General features: G+C 44.4%; 1 protein-coding gene across 3 annotated transcripts in view; it reads left to right on the top strand.

Moving 5' to 3' along the window:
• NSMCE1 (NSE1 homolog, SMC5-SMC6 complex component) overlaps window positions 1-20,225 on the top strand; it is a 34,822-nt gene that overhangs the window by 3,012 nt on the left and 11,585 nt on the right. For all 3 annotated transcript variants that reach the window (XM_036825172.1, XM_036825173.1, XM_036825174.1), the window contains exon 2: window positions 3,955-4,101. In XM_036825172.1, the coding sequence (XP_036681067.1) occupies window positions 3,966-4,101 (136 nt within the window). In that variant the 5' untranslated portion in view covers window positions 3,955-3,965. The remainder of the gene's footprint in view (window positions 1-3,954; window positions 4,102-20,225) is intronic.

Raw genomic sequence — 20,225 nt, 5'->3', positions numbered from 1 at the left:
GCTTTTTCTCCTTTCTATTAATGTGGTGGCTCACACTGATTGGTTTTTCTCTCCTGCCGCAGCTTTATTGAGATATTATTGACATATGACATTTTTTTTTTAAACATCTTTATTGGAGTGTAATTGCTTTACAATGGTTAGTTTCTGCTTTATAACAAAGTGAATCAGTTATACATATACATATATCCCCATATCCCCTCCCTCTTGCGTCTCCCTCCCTCCCACCCTCCCCATCTCACCCATCTAGGTGGTCACAAAGCACCGAGCTGATCTCCCTGTGCTATGCGGCTGCTTCCCACTAGCTATCTGTTTTACATTTGGTAGTGTATATATGTCCATGCCACTCTCTCACTTCGTCCCAGCTTACCCTTCCCCCTCCCCGTGTCCTCAAGTCCATTCTCTAGTAGGTCTGCGTCTTTATTCCCGTCTTGCCCCTAGGTTTCTTCATGACCATTTTTTTTGTTTGTTTTTTAGATTCCATATATATGTGTTAGCATACGGTATTTGTTTTTCTCTTTCTGACTTACTTCACTCTGTATGATAGACTCTAGGTCCATCCACCTCACTGCAAATAACTCAATTTCTTTTTTTTTTATGACATATGACATTTGATGGACTTTCAGATGTTTAACCATTGCTGGGATAAACCACACAATATATCGTCCTTTTTACATTGCTAGATTCGGTGTGTTAACATTTTGCTATGTTCATGAAAGATAATGGATTTTCATTTTACCTTCTTTTGAAGTCTTTGTTAGGTTTCAGTGCCCAACTTATGTCAGCCTCATCAGATGCTTTGGGGATGGTTTGTTCTTTTTCTGGCTCTGGGATAGTTTATGTAACATTTGAAATGATTTGTTTCTAGAATGTTTGGTAGGATTTCTTGATAAATCCATTGGGACCTGAAGTGTTCTTTGTGGGAAGATAAATTTCCCATAAAATGTCTTTAATGGTTATGAAATTGTGTAGGTTTTTAAATTATCTTTAGTCAGTTTTGAATGAATTTCCTATGACTTTGTACACATTTAAAATACAGATTATTTTAAGTTGTCTATAATATCTTTTTAAAATGTTTGTGTCTGCAATTAGTTTCCCTTTTTCATTCCAAATATTATTTATTTATAAGTTTTCTCTCTCTTGGAAAATCTTGTCAGAGGTTTGTCACTTTTATTAAGTGTTTTCAAAGAATAATTTTGGTTTTATTGATCTTTTCAGATATGCACTTATTTTCTATTTCATTAATTTCTGGTCTTTATTATTTTCTTTCTTTAACGTTCTTGGATTTAGTTTGCTGTTATTATTTTTATAGCTTCTTCAGATGAATGTCTAACTCACTAATTTTCACACCCCCCTCCCAAAAAATATATATATATAAACATTTAAGGCTATTAATTTCTCTCTACTGTTTTAGTTGCCTCCCACCAATTTCTATGTGTCATATTTTATTTTCAGTGCAAAATATTTTCTGATTTCCATTAACAATTCATCTTTGATAAAGGATTATTTAGGAGTGTGTTTCTTAAATTTTAAACAGTTTTTCTACTTTTCTTTCTGTTTCTGGTTCCCACCTTTATTGCATTGCAGTCAGAGAACATGTTCTGTATGAGACCAGTCTTTTACAGTTTGCTAAGACTTACTTTCTGACCCATATGCGGCAATTTGCAAAACTGTTCCAGGTATGCTTGAAGATTGTGTATTCTGTGGCTGTTGAGTACAATGTTTTATGCATGTCCATCACATTAAGCTTTTTGTTGTGTTTTACAAATCTTCTCTATACACACATTTTTTTGTTCATTTATCAATGATGGAGAGGGATATGTTAGAATCTCCCACTATGGTTATGGATTTGTATGTTTATTTTCGTAGGTCTGTTAACTGTTTTGAGGTTCTGTTATTATGTGCTTAAATATTTAAAATTGTTATGGCTTCTTTGGAACTGAACCTTTTTATCATTTTATGGGGACCATCCTTATCTCTAGTAATGCTTTCTGCCTTAAAGTCTATTTTGTGTCATATTAATATAGCCACACCAGCTCTCTTTTGGTTAGTTCACAGAGTGTATATTCCTATGCTTTTACTGTAAATTTTTTGGCATTCTTATGTTTTAGAAGTAACTGCTATGTCATATAGCTAGATTTTATTAATTATTCAATTTGACAAGTTTTTGATCTGGTTTAACAGCCTGGCTCTATCATCTACTTAAAGACCCTTAGTTTGGAAAGCATGAATCTCCAGAGTTTCTAGGATAAAAGTCCAAATTCCTCAGCCCAGCATATTCTGTTCTTGTGTCTGGAACAATCACTGGCAAATAAGGGGTACTCAATACCTAAAACTAGAATGGATGAATGAAGGTACCTGATCCTAGTGATAGGAAGTAGACGTGGCAGGACTTGGGGGCTGGCTGGATCTCGTCAGCCTCAGAGGAGAGCAGGATCAGGGTTTGATGCTCAGGTCTGTGGTGTCTGTATGTCTGCATGGACTGTACCACCCAAACCAGATGATTCTTGGAGAGGACTCGCGGGGAGGAAGGGGTCGAGGAAGGAGAAGATGAGTCTGGTTTGGGATTGGTTGAGGTTGAGATGCTGGTGAGATATTCTCGAGGAGAGCTAGCAGGCAGTCAGAGAAGCTGGTCATGAGATGGTGCCTCTTCCCAGCTCTGAGGCCCAGCTGATGATGCCGTTTAAAAAGAACAAGAACTAGCCTTCTTGCGTATCTCCTAGTGCTAGTTCTTGGCAAACCCTTGGTAGTCATATCTCATTTAAACTGCATCTTATTCTTTAAAGATCGTATTATCCCCATTTTATAGAAGAAAAGACTGAGATTAAGCATATTAGCTAAAAATGTGTCTGTGTTATATTTGCCTAAGGTAACAGCGACTTTCTTATAAGATCATGGCATCACCTGAAGTGGATGTTAAAACCTCAGAATTTCAAGCCCCTCTGCAGTCAGAACCTCCAGAAAAGACCTGGGGATCTGCATTTTTAATACACAGGTTGATTCTTAAGATCAGGTGGGTCTGGCAGGCACAGGTCTCAAAGCCACCTGTCTAGTTCTCACCCTGAGGTCTTAGCCGCTGCACTGCACCACCTCTCTGTGGCAGGGGCAGGCTTTTTGATCAGGGCTTGTGCAGTCCTTTTATCAGCTCTGATCTTTGTGGTTTGTGGAAAGATAGCATTTTAGTAGAGAGCAGGAGATTTTGAAAAACACCCTGCAGTCCTAGCATGACAGTTGTTTTATTAGTGGTTTGGGAAAGGGGAAGGAAACTAGCATTTATTAAGTGTTTACTAGTAGTTCTCTAAGCAGTGAAAGTTATTCTGATTTTATAGTGAGAAATGGGGCCTCAGTTAAATTTATCCCAGGCCATAGATCTGGTAGGAGGCTGAGCCAAGTTTCAGACCCAGAAGTGTCTACTAGTAAAAATAGCTAACATTTTTTTTTAGTGTCTAGTCTGTTACCATGCTCTTATATGTATTTTTTTATTGAGGTATAGTTGATATACAATATTATATAAGTTTCAGGTGTACAACAGAGTGATTCACAATTTTTAAAGGTTATACTCCATTTATAGTTGTTATAGGCTTTTATGTGTATTTACTCATTTAATCCTCATAGTAATTCTAGGGAAGACGTTTCTATCACTATTCTCACTTAACAGATCAGAAACTGAAGCACGTGGAGGTTAAGTGTCCCCGTTTCACACACCTCCGTGGTGGAGCCGCCTGTGAATCCAGGCTTTCTGGCTGCTTCCAGAGTCCACACTTCTCACCACTGCCCAGTACTAATTTGCCTCACCCCTGACTCGTGTCCTTTTCGTCTTTGTACTATTCATCGTGATGAACTAGATTTTAAAAACCATAACACACTTTTATCTGTTAATGTAAATTGGAACGGACCGTGGAACGTTGCTTTTGGTGTGCTCAGACATGACTGGATTGCCTTTGCTTCTTTTTTCAGTTCCCCCATCCATGCAGGGCAGCACGAGGAGAATGGGCGTCATGACTGATGTCCACCGGCGATTCCTCCAGCTGCTGATGACTCACGGCGTGCTGGAGGAGTGGGACGTCCAGCGCTTGCAGAAGCACTGCTATAAGGTCCATGACCGTGAGTATCGTTTCCCTGTTCCCAGGCTGCTCTGCCACCATGTGATCAGGGGCTAGTGACACTGGACTAATACCATGTACCCAGTCAACCGATATTGCTGACCTGGGCGTTCAAGTCTCTCACCATCTCGTGCCAGCCCACCTTTCTCATCTCATCTTCAACTTTTTATTTTTTTTAAAGTAAATCTGACATTGAGCCCAGTGGCTAAGAACTTGGACTCTGAAGCTGGATAGTCATGGTTCACACCAAAGCTCTAGCACCTTCTCCAGTCCAAGTTGCATCATCTCTATAATGAGGATAATTATCTGTACTTCACACCTGGGGTGATTCAGAGGATTAAGAGACATAATACATACAAAACACCTGGCACGGAAGGCGCTGCATTGGCTATTGATAGGAAGAGGGCACCTTAGCACAGGGGTGAAGGGCACAGCCTTGGACTTGGCCAAATTGGTGAAGTGCCATCCCTGCCCTGTGCCAGCTGTGGGCATTGGGAGCATCTTCTCAGTGGGTTGTTGGGAGGGGTAAATAAGATAACACATGCAGAGCACTTAGAGACAGGACCTGGTTTCAATAACTGGAGGTAGCGGTAGAAGCAAGAGGATCCATTCTGATAGATCAGTGAAATCAATATTGGTAGATCTTATTGAGTGAGTGTCAGTATGGGTAGATCTTGTTGAGTGAAAAAGAAAGTTGATAAATTATACCTGTTGTATGATGTCATTGTGCTAAGTGTTTTTGTAAAACTTCACGATCTTTATTGTTCATGAATACATACATCTGTGTGTAAAAATATAAAAGTGGATTCTAGAAGGATGTGCAGTACGCCGTAAGGTGCTTGCCTTTGGGGAGAGGAGGAGTGGGATCGTTTTGTCAGTAGAAATCAAAGGATACTTCATCGTTACCCTGTTTTGTTCTTTTATTTAAAAAAAGACTTAAACATGGCATTGTCAGCATAGTCTAATGGTTGTCCTTCTGATTGATTAACAGGAATTTAAGTATTTGTTTTTTATTCTATGTTTTTGTCTTTCTGTATTTTTAATTTTCAAAAGAAGTAGTCAGCTAAGTCGAGAGGCGTGGGGAAAGGTGTGGGAGGGGCCCTGGGTGCACTGGTGAAGGGACCCAAGACGAGGTGCCACATTTCGAGAACTGCAGTCTGTGGCCTGACAGAGGCAGAAGCCAGATCCCTAGGAGCTGAGGGGGGAAGGGCAGTAAGAGGGGAGACAGTGAGTAGAGAAGCAGTACCTTCCTGATGTGTAGAAGAAGGAAGACTTAAGAGGGTGGCATTTAGAGAAGAGGCAGGGTTTGAAGCGGCTGCTCCAGTGAGGTGTTCACGGGAAATTCTGGGAGCTGGATGGTGCACATCAACAAATGAAAAGCTTGGAGGGGCCCTACGGTAAGGAATCCTTTTAAACTCTGTTTAATCTTCCGTGTCCAAACTTAACTGACCTACAAACCTTGGGAAACTCTGGACAAGAACATATGCCGTGTGGGAAGAGAACAGATTCTTGTGGTACGTAGGTTTACAGGTTATGAAGAACTCATAACTGTACACCATAGTAATGGGTTTTGTTTTTTTTTTTTTAATTTAATTCTGTGGACATTGCAGACTTCTAGAAGGATTTGAAGCAGGAGAGTGACATAATTATTGCTGTGTTTGAGACTCTCCTTCTGGTGAAAATATGTTTGCTCGAATTGCCTGTACTGTGGTGGATCCGGGTCTTTGGTGAGAGCCTCCTTTATGGAAGGGGAATATTACATCTGTCAAGCTACCTTCTCTTGCTGTTTAAAAAACACAGCAGGACTTTAAACCTGGCCCTCAATGTCCTTTAGTGATGGGCAGAATTATGCTTTTCTTAATTTTACCTATGTGACAGTTCCTTTTCCCTTTTAGTTTCTCATCTAAGTCTTTGAGTGTGAGCTTCATTGTTGACGGGGAAGTTTCAGAGCTCACTGCAAGAAGCTATATGATGCCTAAGTACTTAGAATGAAAGTGTTTTTGCCTTTATTTGACCTTTAAAGTTGTCATGATCTAATTTAGGAAAGTCCTGTAAAATGTATCTAGGAATTGATTTATTCTTCACACTTTATGTACCATTTCTGGGCATCAATATATGGTTATGGCTAGGGTAGTCAGGATAGAACTATCGGTGTTTTCTCCCATCCTTCATTAAAAAAAAAAAGAGAGAGAGAAAAGCTTGTTTCCAAGTGTTAATGTTATTTGAGGGATTTTTAAACTGAGGGATGATGGAATGAAATTATCTAAAATTAAGTAAAAACTTGAAAGACTAATATTATTAATCTCCTATCTTTTGAAGAGATTCCTAGGAAATTCCCCTTTTACCAACTAGAAAAATATTTAGGTTCTCAGAGAATGATGAAACAAAGGAGTATTTGAAACTGCAAGTTTCAGTTTCCCAGAGCATTTGTCCCTTTTATCAAAGCACTTCCTATTCTGGGCTCTTGCTTGGGCTGTCCTTTTACTGTCATTAGGGGAAGACCAACTCCCCACATCTCCTGGCTAGTGAAGAATTTTGATTTTTTTCCTGATGTCCTGGTATAAAGCCTTGGCCTTTCTTCCTGGCATTGGAGCACCTTAGATTTTGAACCAGGGCTTGTGTACAAGCATGTGGCCATCCAGCACCATTTCCTGAGACTCTCCAGTGGGCCAGGCCTCTGTGCAAGGACTGATGACACAGATAAACTTTTGCTTCGCCTTGGGTTTCGTGAGTCAGACATGGAATCAGACACGGAATCAGACGATTCCAGTATGAGCCCCCTTGATGGCAGTAGGTACAGGAGGCCTGGGGAGTGGTGGTTAAGAAGACTTGGATTTGAGGATTTCCACTTTAGACCAAGATGGAGTAACAGGGACTGATTTACCTTCCTGTCTGAAACAATCAAAAGATGGACAAAAACATGCAACACTGGACATTAGTCAGTGAAGGACCGTGATCTCTTGAGAGGTTTTTCCCTCTTGACACCAAATATGCATTTTTTTCCCAGCACTACCTCCCCAGTTCTCTGGACACCAACTTGGGTGTCCAAGAACTCAATTCAGTTCTGACACTACCTACCTGGAGTTAGAGTCAGATCCCACCAGTGAGGGGCTTAGTCCCACGAGACTGCCCCTACTTACGATGCCAGTCTCAAGTCCTGGGCCACCCATACTTCTGACTGGCTATAAGTCAGGGTTCTCATGATGCCCTCCTCAGGTTCAATACATTGGTAGAATGGCTCACGGAACTCAGGAAGACACTTTACTTGCATTTGCTGGTTTACTATAAAGGATACAACTCAAGAACAGCCATATGGATAAGATGCATAGGGCAGGCTGCTGGGGGCAGGGGTGGTTTGGAGCCTCCGTGCCCTCTCTGGGTGCTCTACCCTCCTAGCAGCTGGATGTGTTCACCATCCTGGAAGCTCTCCAGATCTCAACATTTAGGGATTTTTTTAATGGAGGTTTTATCACGTAGTCATGATTGATTAAATCACTGGCTGTTGGTGATTAGCTTAATCTCCTCTGCCCAGAGTTGTGGGATGGGGCCGAAAGTTCGAGGCATGTAATCAAGGCTTGGTCTTTCTGGCAACCAGCCCCCATCCTGAAGTTATTTAGGGACCTGCCAAGAGTCATCTCATTAGAACAAAAGACATGCCTATCACCTTATCACTCAGGAAATTCCAAGTGTTTTAGGAGCTCTGTGCCAGGAACCAGGGACAAAGAACAAGTATCTTTCTTTCTTTTTTTTTTTAAAACATCTTTATTGGAGCATAATTGCTTTACATGGTGTGTTAATTTCTGCTTTATACAAAGTGAATCAGTTATACGTATACATATGTCCCCATATCTCTTCCCTCTTGCATCTCCCTCCCTCCCACCCGCAAGTATCTTTCTTATACCACAGGGAGAATTGGGGTGCGCACTACAATTGCCTCCGGTCACTGCTGTGAGATCACTTTCAGGCCATGGCACAGGGGAAACCAGGCAGAGCTAGACAGACTCTCAGAGTTGAGGAGATGGAGCTGAGAGTTCAAGGAGATGAAAGCAGCTAGGGTTTGTAGGACAGAACTGTACTGGAGAAGAGAGATGCACAGAGAGAAAAGTAGAGATCTATAGAGTACCCCTCCACCCCCATCAAGGATCCAGCTGAGAACTGATCAGCAAGGGAACTACCTGAGGCTAAGGAAAGAACCAGTTGAAAGAAAGAGTTAGGGAAACAATGTGGCATGTTCACACGGGGCTGGGAATAGTGCCTATTCCAGGCCCAAATGGCTTCCCTGGTGAATTCTACCAAACATTCAAGGAAGAAGTAATTACCAGTTCCACCCTTACTCTTCCAGAACATTGAAGAGAAGAGAACACTCCCAACTCATTCTATTAGGCTTGTGTTATCCTGATACTAAAACCAGACAAAGACATTGCAAGGAGAGAAGACTAAAGACCAGGATCCCTCATGAACGTAGATGCTAAAATGCTAAACACAATTTTTGCCAATCTCATTCAGTAATATATAAAAAGGATGATGTAATATGACCAAGTGGGGTTTACCCCAAGAATGCAGGGTTGGTTTAGCATTTGAAAATCAATCCATGTAATTCACCACATTAACAAACTAAAAAAGCAAAACCATATGATCATCTCAGTAGGTGCAGAAGAAGCATTTGACAAAATCCAACATCTACCCAGGCATGATGAAGCAGAAGTTTTTTTTTTTTTTTTTTTTTTTAAATTCATTATTTATTTATTTGTTTATTTATTTTTGGCTGCATTGGGTCTTCGATGTTGGGTCTTCATGGCTGCGCACAAGCTTTCTCTAGTTGGGGCGAGCGGGGGCTACTCTTTGTTGTGGTGCGCGGGCTTCTCATTGCAGTGGCTTCTCTTGTTGCAGAGCTTGGGCTCTAGGCGTGCAGGCTTCAGTAGTTGTGGCACGCGGGCTCAGTAGTTGTGGCTCGCGGGCTCTAGAGCGCAGGCTCAGTAGTTGTGGCGCACGGGCTTAGCTGCTTCGCAGCATGTGGGATCTTCCCGGATCAGGGCTTGAGCACGTGTGCCCTGCATTGGCAGGCGGATTCTCAACCACTGTGCCACCAGGGAAGTCCCGAAGCAGAAGTTTCTTACAGAAAGCTAAAGAGATCCTCAGGAACAGTGTGTAAACAAGATAAACAGGACCTCAGGCCTTAGAGCAGGAGAGAGGAATCAACAACTGTCTGCACAGAGTTGAAAAATCCAACATCTATTTCTCATTAAAAAAAAAAAAAGAAAACCCTCAGCAAGTAGGAAAAGAAGGGAACTTCCTTAACCCAATAAAGGGGATCTATGTAAAACTACAGCTAACATATTTAATTGTGAGAGACTGAATACTTTTCCCCTAATATCAGGAGCAAGACAGGAATGTCCATTCTCATCATTTCTGTTCACCGTTGTACTCGAGGTTCTAGCCAGTGCACCCAGGCAAGGGAAAAAAAAAAAATCCACATTGGAAAGGAAGACGTAAAAGTGTGTATTCACAGACATGATCATCGTAGAAAATGTGATGGAATCTTTGAAAAAGCTACTAGAACTAATAAGTGGGTTTAGTAAAGTTGCAGGATACAAGATCAATATACAAAAATCCGTTGCATTTCTGTGTGTTAGCAGTGAATCATCAGAAACTGAAAAATTTTTTAAAAGCACCATTTATAATAGCATCAAAAATATGAAGTACTTAGGAATAAATCTGACAAAAATTTGTAAGGCCTGTAAACTGAAAACCACAAAATATTGCTGAGAGAAATTAAGGGAGATCTAAATAGATGGAGAGACATGCCATGTTCATGGGCTGGAAAATTCAGTATTGCTAAGATATCAGTTCTCCCCCAAATGATATATAGATTCAACTCAATTTCAGTCAAATTGAAACCGCTAGGTGGCGTTTCGGGGGGGGGCTCCGAGGAGCTCCGGTTCTTTATGTCTCAGTGCAGAAAGAATTCAGTGAGAGGCAAAGTGATAAGAAGTGATTTATTAGAATAGGACGCTTGTGAGGTTACAAGTAGCGGACGGGCAAGAGGGTGCCGTCCGCTGAGAACTTAGTGGGCCACAGTTTTATAATCAAAGGAAAAGTGGGGAGGGGGAAAAGGCCACCCTCTTCCTCATTCTAGAGTTGACGTCAGGCTTCCCTCATCAGCTCCTCCTCCAGGTTGGCCAGGGGAGTTTTCTTGTCCCTACTTGGTCAAGCCAGGACTGTCGTGGCACTATGGAAATGAGCAAAAAGGCGGTAACATATGCTAAAACTGGTAAATCATCTCAGGTTTTGGTATAATGTCACCTTTTCCTTATATTTTTGTTTTTAGTACATGCAGAGGAGCGTGTCCTAGGAATCATTAACTTACTGAGTCAGGATATGCGTTAGGCTGTGGGTCTCATGCCACCATTGTTTTACTGTTTTGGGGTGTGTCTCATACTTCTGTTGCATGGTTCTGTTGCTAAGCAAGTCTGCTTTCTTGAGTCATCATTAACTAACAGAGGTCGCTGATACTTTTTTCTTTACTTACAATCCCCTAGCGGGATTAACTATTTAATTACAGTAAGTCCCCTACATACAAACAAGTTTTGTTCCAAGAGCGCATTCTTAAGTCCAGTTTGTTCGTAAGTCCAGCAAAGTTAGCCTAGGTACCCCAACTAACACAATCGGCTATATAGTACTGTACTGTAATAGGTTAGTAATACTTTTCACAAAAATAATACATAAAAAACAAACAAAAAATAAAGAAAACATTTATAATCTTACAGTATAATACCTTGAAAAGTACAGCAGTACAGTACAACAGCTGGCATACAGGGGCTGGTATCAAGTGAACAGGCAAGAAGAGTTACTGACTGGAGGCGGGAGAGGAGGTGGAAGATGGTAGAGCTGAAGGATCCTCAGCAATAGGAGATGGAGGGCAAGCTGCAATTTCACTCACGCATGACGTTGATGGCACAGGTTCTGGTTCCTTGCTGGGTTCAATTCTATCTACCCTCTTGAAAAACCGATCCGGTGATGTCTGGGTAGTAGGTCCTTTTTTCTTGTCATAGATGACACGGTAGCACTGGATTGCATTCTGAACGGCTGCTGAACCTTTGTGTACCGTGCTGCGTTTGGGTCCTGTGCCTCAAAAACTAACAGTGCTTCCTCAGATAAAAAAAATCCCCTTGTCATTTCCTGTGTCGTGAATCTCTTCAATTCTTCAGTTACTTCTTCCTCTTGTCTCTCTTCGTCCTTTCTCTGGGCACGTTCGCATCTTTGGAAGTTCGCAACTTGATGGTTTGTATGTAGGGGACTTACTATACCTACTTTGTCCCTTTACTCTGTCCCTATCAAAATCCCAGCAAGGTTTTTTGTAGAAATTGACAAGCTGATTCCAAAATTCACATGGAAATGCAAAGAACCAAGAAGAGCCAAAACTATTTTGAAGAGGGAATCAAACTTGGAGGATTAACTCTGATAAATAAGGTTAATTAAGATTACCTGATTTTAAGACTTATTATATAGCTGCCATATCAAGGCAGTGTAGTATTGGCATAAAGAAAGATATACAGGTCAATGGAATAGAATAGAGAGTCTAGGAATAGACCCACACATAGATGGACAGCTGATTGTTGACGGACACGCGAAGTCAACTCAGCGAAGATAGTCTTTTCAAAAAATGATGCTGAAATAATTGGATATCCATATTCAGAAAAATGAACCCGAGCCATACTTTGCACCCTATACAAAAGTTAACTCAAGATGAATCATATACCTAAACATAAAAGCTAAAACTGTCACACTTCTAGAAGAAAATATAGGAAGAAACCTTTGTGACCTTGGGTTAGGCAAAGATTTCTTGGATATGATCCATAAGAGAACGAATCAATAATTGCACTTCAAAATTTTAAAATTCTGCTCTTTAAAATATACCACTTAGAGAATGAAAAGACAAGCCAAATACTGGGAGAAAATATTTGCAAATCACATATCTGATCAAGGATTTGTATCCAGAACATATAGAGGACTCAAAAAACTCGACAATCAGAAAACATACAACCCAATTAAAAAAGAGACAAAAGACTTGAACAGACACTTCACCAAAGAAGTTATGTGGATGGCAGATGAGCACATGAAAAGATGCTCAGCCTGTCATTAGACCTTAGGGAAATGCAAACTAAAACCACAATGAGAGACTACTACACACCTATCAGAATGGCTACAATTTAAAAGACTGTGTGTATCATGTGTTGGCGAGACAGTGGAAGAACTAACTGGAGCTCTCATCTGCCGTTGGGTGTAAAATGATATAGCCATTTTGAAAAACAGTGTGGCAGGTTCTTGACACAGCCGTTTCTCGCTCATGTACTTGTTTTTAGACTCAAGAGAAGCGAAGATACATGTCCACAGAAAGGCTTGCACGTAAGTCTTCAGAGTAGGTTTACTTGTAATGGCCCCAAACTGAAAAAATCCTACTTGTTCCATCAACAGGCGAACTGATAAGTAGACTGTGGTGTTATCCATCTGATGGGCTACTACTTAGCAATAAAAAGGAATGAACCATTGCTACCTGCTACAATATGAATGAATCTCAAAATGGTCATGTCCAGTGGAGAAGCCAAACAAAGGAAAGTATATACTGTATGAACCCATATATAAACAATTCTAGACAATGCATATATGGCTATAGTGACAGAAAGTAGTTCAGTGGTTGCCTGGGGATGGTATAGTGGAGAGTTGTGAGGGGTGGGAGAGAGGGATTACACAGAGACATGAGGAGACTTTTGGGGAGTGATGGATATGCTTATTATCTTGACTGTGGTGATGGTTTCAAGAGTGTATACGTGTTGGGACTTCCCTGGTGGCGCGGTGGTTAAGAACCTGCCTGCCAATGCAGAGGACACGGGTTTGAGCCCTGGTCCGGGAAGATGCCACATGCTGCAGAGCAACTAAGCCCGTGTGCCACAGCTACTGAAGTCCGTGCACCTAGAGCCCGTGCTCTGCAACAAGAGAAGCCACAGCAATGAGAAGCCTGTGCACTGCAACAAAGACCCAATGCAGCCAAAAATAAATAAATAAATTTATAAAAAAATAAATAAAAACAAGCAAGAAAAATTAAAAAAAAAAGAGTGTACACGTGTATCACAACTTACTAAATTGTACCCTTTAAAAATTGTATGTCAATTATATCTCAAGAAAGCTGTTTAAAAAAAATCTGCATTTAAACCTACTTCGCTACTTGGTAGCTGTGTAACCTTGATCGTCACTAAACCCCAGAGCTTCATGAATATAATGTGTGGCATGTGCTCCGTGGCCTGTAAGTGCCATGTAGAGGGATAAACAGGTTTCCAAAATGCAGCTCATTCTCTTGGTCTCATAAGGCCCTGTGTTATCTGTGTGGGACTCTAAGGAAATAGATGCAGCATTCAGGAAAAGTATCCTTTCTGTATCCAGGGCTTACCTGGAGAGGCCCCCTTCTTGAAGTCTGACTCCCAAGAGAGTTGGCAAGTAGTTACGGAAAGTTTCATTAGTTCAATTTTCTAAAAACAAAACAAACATGGAAGCCTGAATTTTGAAGCCTTCGAAGGAGGCCCAGGTCCCCTTGGGAAGTTGGTATTCCTGATGATGTTGTTGGGGAATGGTGTTGCCCAGCTTGGGGCTTGAGGGGGCCCTGAACCTGAACCTGACTCTGGGTTGGAATGTGTGTCATTGATCATGTGGCTTTACTGGGCAGGAGCAGAAGGTTGCCACAGCCCACAGTTTCATGGCAACGAGTCTCTCAGAGTTATTCGCCTTGTTAAACTATTTTGGGGCTGGTCTTTCTGGTTCTGTTTGGTTGAACAAGTTAGGTTTTAGGGGATCATTGGGCCCAGCCTCCTCGTCTTACAAAGCAGGAAGCAGAAACCCCTGGGAGTCTGTCTGGTGTGCTGTGTAGCCCCTTCTCACACAATGGCTCTGGGCCCCAGCACTGCCCAGTGCTGCCTTCTGAGTCAGTGCCCGATTCTTTGAGGGCCTGCCTTGCCTGAAGCTCCTAGGGTTGCTTTTTAAATTTATTTTTTTATTTTGAAATAGTTCCAAACTCACAGGAGAGTTGTAAGAATAGTACAAAGAACTTTTTCCCTCCTGAATCATTTGGGAGTAGGTTACCAATTTGAAATTCCATCACTCCTACATTCTTTAGGGTGTGTTTCCTTCTAGCAAAGACATTCTCCTGAATAACCGCAGGATAACCATTAAAATCTGATGTTAACATTGATCCATCACTATGATCTAGTCCACAGACCCCATTGGGGTTTCTCCAGTTGTCCCAATATTGTCTTTTTTAGCAAAGGATCCACCCCAGAGTCATGTGTCACATTTAGTTGTCACATACAATTTGTCCTCAGGACAAATTAGGTAGAATACCTGAAATCTTAGATTAAAAAATTAAGACTTAACATAATTTCAGTGAGCATAATAAGTGATATGACGTTCAGGCAAAATACCAGTGAACTGAAGTGCATGTACCAAAAATAGATTAGGGAACACAGTGTCAGAGGACCATTATGGATGATAGATATTTTCCGTTTTTGTCAAACCTCTCATCTGCCCTCATCCTAGCTTTGTTTTTCTCATGCGGGTTTACATGACCGCATCTGCGCTGTTGTCTCTGCAGGCCTCGGGGCTCAGACTCATCGCTGGGTGGCACGTGTCAGTGGTGAGGCGGTGGTGCTGTCCGCCTTTCAGTTCAGTACTCCATCCTGTATCTGCAGTCGCGTTTATACGCACCTTCTCTTTCCACGGCGGACTCAGCGATGATTAGACGCTGGCTCCAAATAAGTTTTCCTCCTGCTTTTAATGATTTCATTGTACATTTCTCCCCTTTGGCCGTGATGAACAGTTAATAAGCTTACCGCTGTCTTTCTGCTTGCCTTTCCAGTTAATCAAAGCCCGCTTGCCTTTCCAGTTAATCAAGGGGGATTAGGCTTGTGACCGTAACTGAAAAGTGGCATAAAATTAGCATGAAAAGTAACATCTCAAACGCAACTTGATGAATATTTCAACATACAGAATTTCATAACAGGCAGTTGTGATGTGCTCAGACCAGAGTCTTTGGGTTCTGGAAGCTCTGCAGCCACGAGGAAACAAACTCTTGTGGCTTTCACATCTCTGGCTCTTGAAGGACTCACTGTGTCCAAGTTCCAGCCGGCCCTTGATGACTGTGTGGCGCAGGAACCCGGCGGGGAGATGGCCCCCAGCAGCCCTTCCAGGCCAGTGTGGGTTTGCTGAGCCGGGGCCTCTGTGTGCTCCACGCTCTCCCAAAGTGTGGGCTTCATTTGCTCCAGGAAGTGTTTTATACTGGATCCCAACCACGAGGGAGGGTGTGTGGGTGTGTGGGAGCACTGGGAGTGGATTCTTCAGCAGGATTACCACACACACCACTGGCAGCAATAGGGAAGCCATTTCTTGAAGACACAGGTTCAAATCAGGGACTTGGGAAAGTTTGTTTTTTTCACTTTCTCAGTCTCCGCTTTCTGTTTTATAGAGGAGATCTTACCTACCTCATGGAAAAGTCATGAGTGTTAAACAGGGAACTTAGGTGAAGCGCCTGGCACAGAGTACTTCCTGCTCCACGTCCAGCGCATGCGCCTTGCTGCCCCTGCCTTCCTGCGTGTCCCGCCCCCTACCATCTACTCTCAGATCCCGGGGCTGGGGTTGGGGGTGGGAACTCACCTCAGAAGATCCAGGATGTTGGTAGGTAGGGTGAAAGGAATTGTTATGTAGACCATAGGCTGCGTTCCTCACGCTGGGATTTTCTCAGAAATCCTCGTGGAAGGAGATCACGAGTGCAGGTGCTGAGTGGGGGTGTGAGTGACAGGAAGGCCAGCGCGACCGAGAGTAGAGCGATGGAGGCACACGGGAGCCACTGGTGGCTTCCAGGTTGGTGGTGGTGGTGCGGGTTATCTGGCTTCACCCTGGCTGCGTGTGGAGGACGGGTGGGGGGCTAGGGTGGACGCTGGGAGGCTGGAGAAGGCTGTGTCACACTCCAGGGGCAAGGTGCTGCGGACTCAGAGGGGGGCTGCAGTGAACCGGACGAAAGTGGCCAGCGTCATCTTTCTGATGGCACCACAGGCCTGCTCGTGCCTTTCAGCCACCTTCCTCACCCGTGCCGGGAACAGGGTGCTGAACCAAGTCCCACGTGTACAGAGTGTGGACGTAAGTGAAGACCACTCAGATGAGAACAGGCAAGGGCTGTTTATTCAGAGCTTGCTCTAGCAGGGGGACTTGTGTTTTGGAGACTTGCTGGCAGGCAGAGGAGTGGGAAAGCTGTCTAGAGGAACAAAGGGAAGGCTTCAGCTGTGCCCTGATTGGAGGCCGTCGGCTCGGGAAGCTGGAGGCGGGCAGTCTAGAAGCAGGACAGGCTGTGATTGGTTGGGGGAGCACACTGGCTTTCTCTGGTTGGTCCTAAGTTGGAAGCAGGGACAAAAATTAGGGAAGCTGTCAGTTATTAATCAAGACCTGGTCATTTTTTTTAATATAGATTATTTTATTTTATTATTTATTTTTGGCTGCATTGGGTCTTCATTGCTGCGCGCGGGCTTTCTCTAGTTGCGGTGAGCGGGGGCTACTCTTCATTGCGGTGCATGGGCTTCTCATTGCAGTGACTTCTCTTGTTGTGGAGCACAGGCTCTAGGCGCGTGGGCTTCAGTAGTTGCGGCACTCGGGCTCAGTAGTAGTGGCTCGCGGGCTCGAGTGCAGGCTCAGTAGTTGTGGCTCAAGGGCTTAGTTGCTCCGCGGCGTGTGGGATCTTCCAGGACCAGGGCTCGAACCCGTGTCCCCTGCATTGGCAGGTGGATTCTTAACCACTGCACCACCAGGGAAGCCCAAGACCTGGTCGTTTTGAGCCAATTATTACAGAGGTTATGGCTGGCTTCCTGAGCTGGTTGCTAGAGATAGTGGTCTGACCTCCTACACGTCTAACTTATAGGTAGCAGGCTGGCTTCCTGGGCTGGTTACTCTAGGTGGTGGGTTGGTTCCCTGGGCTGGTTGCTGCAGATTGTGGATCAGAGCCCTGTTTCTATAACGTTTATTGTCCGTTTGTATATTCAGTCTCTCAGAAGAAGGTGTGTGACACAGTCTGTTCCTTTGAGTTGTTTGCAGTCCAGCTTCTGAGAAACCACAACTGCTTATCCGGTGGGTCAGGGGACGGAGTGGCCTCTGCAGTCACCATGTCTCTTTATGGCAGGGCTCCAGCCCACACCAGAATTTGAAAACTGTTGGAGTGTCATTGGGATCTAGCTTACAGTCAGAGCCCTGAGCTAATCTCCGTTGTCACAAGACACTACCATTTTTCTCTTTTTTGATTCAGAGTCCTGGGGGTTAAGGCATCAAGTTATGTTGTTGAGCGTCGAAATATTTTTTTAACCTTTTATTATGGAGAAAGAAAGGTAGAGAGAATAATACAACGCAGCCTCATGTACACATCACCCAGTTAAAATGATAACTCATGACTAATCTTGTTTTATCTGTGCTCCTAATTACTTATCCCCATATCATTTTGACATAATTCTCAGACCTCATTGCATATCTGAGTAAGAATTTTTTTTTTAAATGAATGCTCAGGTCCTTTTGTCACTGTGCCAGACTGAAGGCCAGATGTTTGTTTTCTGGCCTGGACTTTGTCACTTACCGGCCCTGTGGTCTTGGGTAAGTCCTTACGCTCTCTGACCCTTGGTTTCCTCTTTTGGAAAACAGACTGTACCACATACTGGCTCCCCTTGGCGGTCGTTCGTGAGGGTCTGATGAGATCCTGAGGGAGCAGAACTTTAGCACGTGGTGATGTGATGTACGGATGGAGAGAACGCTTTGTCTAATCTGTCTGCTGCGTAAAAGGCTGCTCTCCTTCTGTCTCTGCTCTTCCCAGCACTGTTCACTAACCGCACTGTGGAGGTGCCATTGTCAGCTCCCGTCTTTCCACTCACATGCCTGAGTGTCGAGGGGATCATCTTCCCCAGGCAACTGAGGTGAAAGCCCTAGGCTGGGACGCGACCCCTCACACACCTCTCTGGCCCAGTGTGCCTGCCTGCCAGCCTCTCCCAGCCCAGGGGTCTGCTCTCGGGCCTGATGTGCCCTAGTGCCCATGTCTGGTCCAGGGCCTGGGCTGCCCCGTCCTCAGCGCTCAGGAGGACCACCCAGCTGGCCCCATCAGATGAGAGAGCTCTCATGGGGCATGTTGGCCCGTAAGTGGTTTGGTCCCCTGGGGTCTTATTTTTTGCTATTATTTCCTCTGCCTAAAATAGTATTTCCTCTGCCTAAAAGTTTTCTATCTGTGGTGCCTGGTTTGGAACAAAACCATCTGTTGTTCAGAAGTTAGGGCAGCAGACTTCCTGCTGCCCAAGTATGCAGTGAACCCTGGGTTCCAGTAGGCTTCTGGGAAGCAGAGACTCTGATTAACAAGAAGAGGTTTGTTGGTTAAATTAAAATTTATTTTAAAAGAAGAGGAGGTAACAGTGGTGGCCAGAAAAAACGACCTCTCAAAATGAATTGAACCAGCTCTCACTCCTCAGAGAAGTGTCCCGTTTGCTCAGTGCTACCCCAGCCAGGCCACTGCCCTGAGTCCCATTTTTTAATTGCCCCAACAGAAGGGCATTTCCTGCTGAAGAAAGAGCTATTCTGTCCTGAGTCCTTGGCCTTTAGTTTAGCTCCTCCCGCAGCAGCGCGTGTGACCCTGGCCAAGTAGTCAGGGCTGGAGGGATGATGGATGTCGGCCAGGCACAGCCCTGTACGTGGCCTCGGGGCACAGCCCTCTGGCGTCAGCACCGCCTCTGGCGTCTTTCCCAGGCACTGCTCAGACACTTTCTGTCTTTCTGTATTGGCCGAGTCCCTCTTTGTGACCCTGAAGGCACAGTGCCAAGTTCTAGAGGAATGTAGATGTGACCTTGGTGGGGTCTGGGGTAGGGAACGTTCCCAGAGGACGCTTGCTCTGCTCCACAGAGGCTGTGTGGCTTCTGGCGCAGGAGCTTGGCCTGGGCTCCATTTGCAGCTCTGGGCGAGTTGTTTAACCTCTGGTATGTAAGGGCGATGATAACAGCTGACCTCGTGGGGTTAGTGCTCTTGCAGCGACGCAGTGAGCCAAGCTGATGAGCAGTGCCCAGCGCGTACTAAGCTGACAACAGCCCCACATTTACGGGCCTGTTGTTCTCAGCCCAGCAGAAGCAACCTCACCACAGCGCATAAGAAAGGCACAGCTCCAGCCTGCTTCATGGAGAGAGAGCACGGGTGGCACCGCAGATCTACAGACCCTTGCTTGCCTCAGCCGTGGTGCTGACTGTCCTGGTTAGGGTGTCTCTTTGCTCTCTGAGAAGAGGCAGCTGTGGTAGGTCCAGGGCCTTGTTCCTTACCTCTTATAGCTCATCCCATGTTGCTGACTGCTGGTCATTGGTGTGGAGGGCCCCAGCCTCTGATCCAGTTCTACCTGCAAAAACTTGGTATTTTGATACTTACCTGAAGCGTATCTTTTTTTCTCAATTGGTTCGGGATCTGAAGGGAGGAGCAGTGTTATTCGTTAGTTCTCTAAAGTCCCTCGAAGTGGTAGAACCAAGACTGGAAATAGTTGCCTCAAAATCATGTGATATGGTCTTTATCTCACGCACGGTATCGCGACTGTGGACTCATAGGATATTGGGGCCAAATGGATCCTCGGACACTGCTTTAGGCCCAGTGTGTTCCTACAGATTTGCCAACTGTAGCTTTTCCACCATGGGCTCCAGGAAGAGGGGAGGGAGAGGGGGCAGAGCAGTGAAAATTAGCTGGTTTGAAGACTTGATTTTGGGAAGCACTGATCTGGTGTTACCTTGCCACTTAACGGGCATGTCAGGGATCTTGGTAGCAAGCAAGAGTTCCCAATTCTGGCCAACCTGAAAAGGAACGTGTTGGGAGGCTGTTGGGAAAGGAACACACGGGACTGACCGCTGGCTGGTGGCCAGACTGGGGAAGGGGCCAGAGCCCCAGGGCACCAGGCACAGGAAAGCACAGCAGCACCTCTCGGCCAAAGCCCCCTCCCCCTCCCCCTGCAGCGACTGGGCTGGAACCACCTCCCGCCATCCCTTTGTCCCTTGCTCAGATTGAGAGGGTGTCTGACAGGCTGAGCACGGGTTCTGG

The sequence above is a fragment of the Balaenoptera musculus genome, chromosome 15 (assembly GCF_009873245.2).
Source record: "Balaenoptera musculus isolate JJ_BM4_2016_0621 chromosome 15, mBalMus1.pri.v3, whole genome shotgun sequence".
Classification (NCBI taxonomy): Eukaryota; Metazoa; Chordata; class Mammalia; order Artiodactyla; family Balaenopteridae; genus Balaenoptera; species Balaenoptera musculus.
The sequence above is the reverse complement of the archived record's forward strand: the minus strand, read 5'-3'. Positions and strand labels throughout refer to the sequence as shown.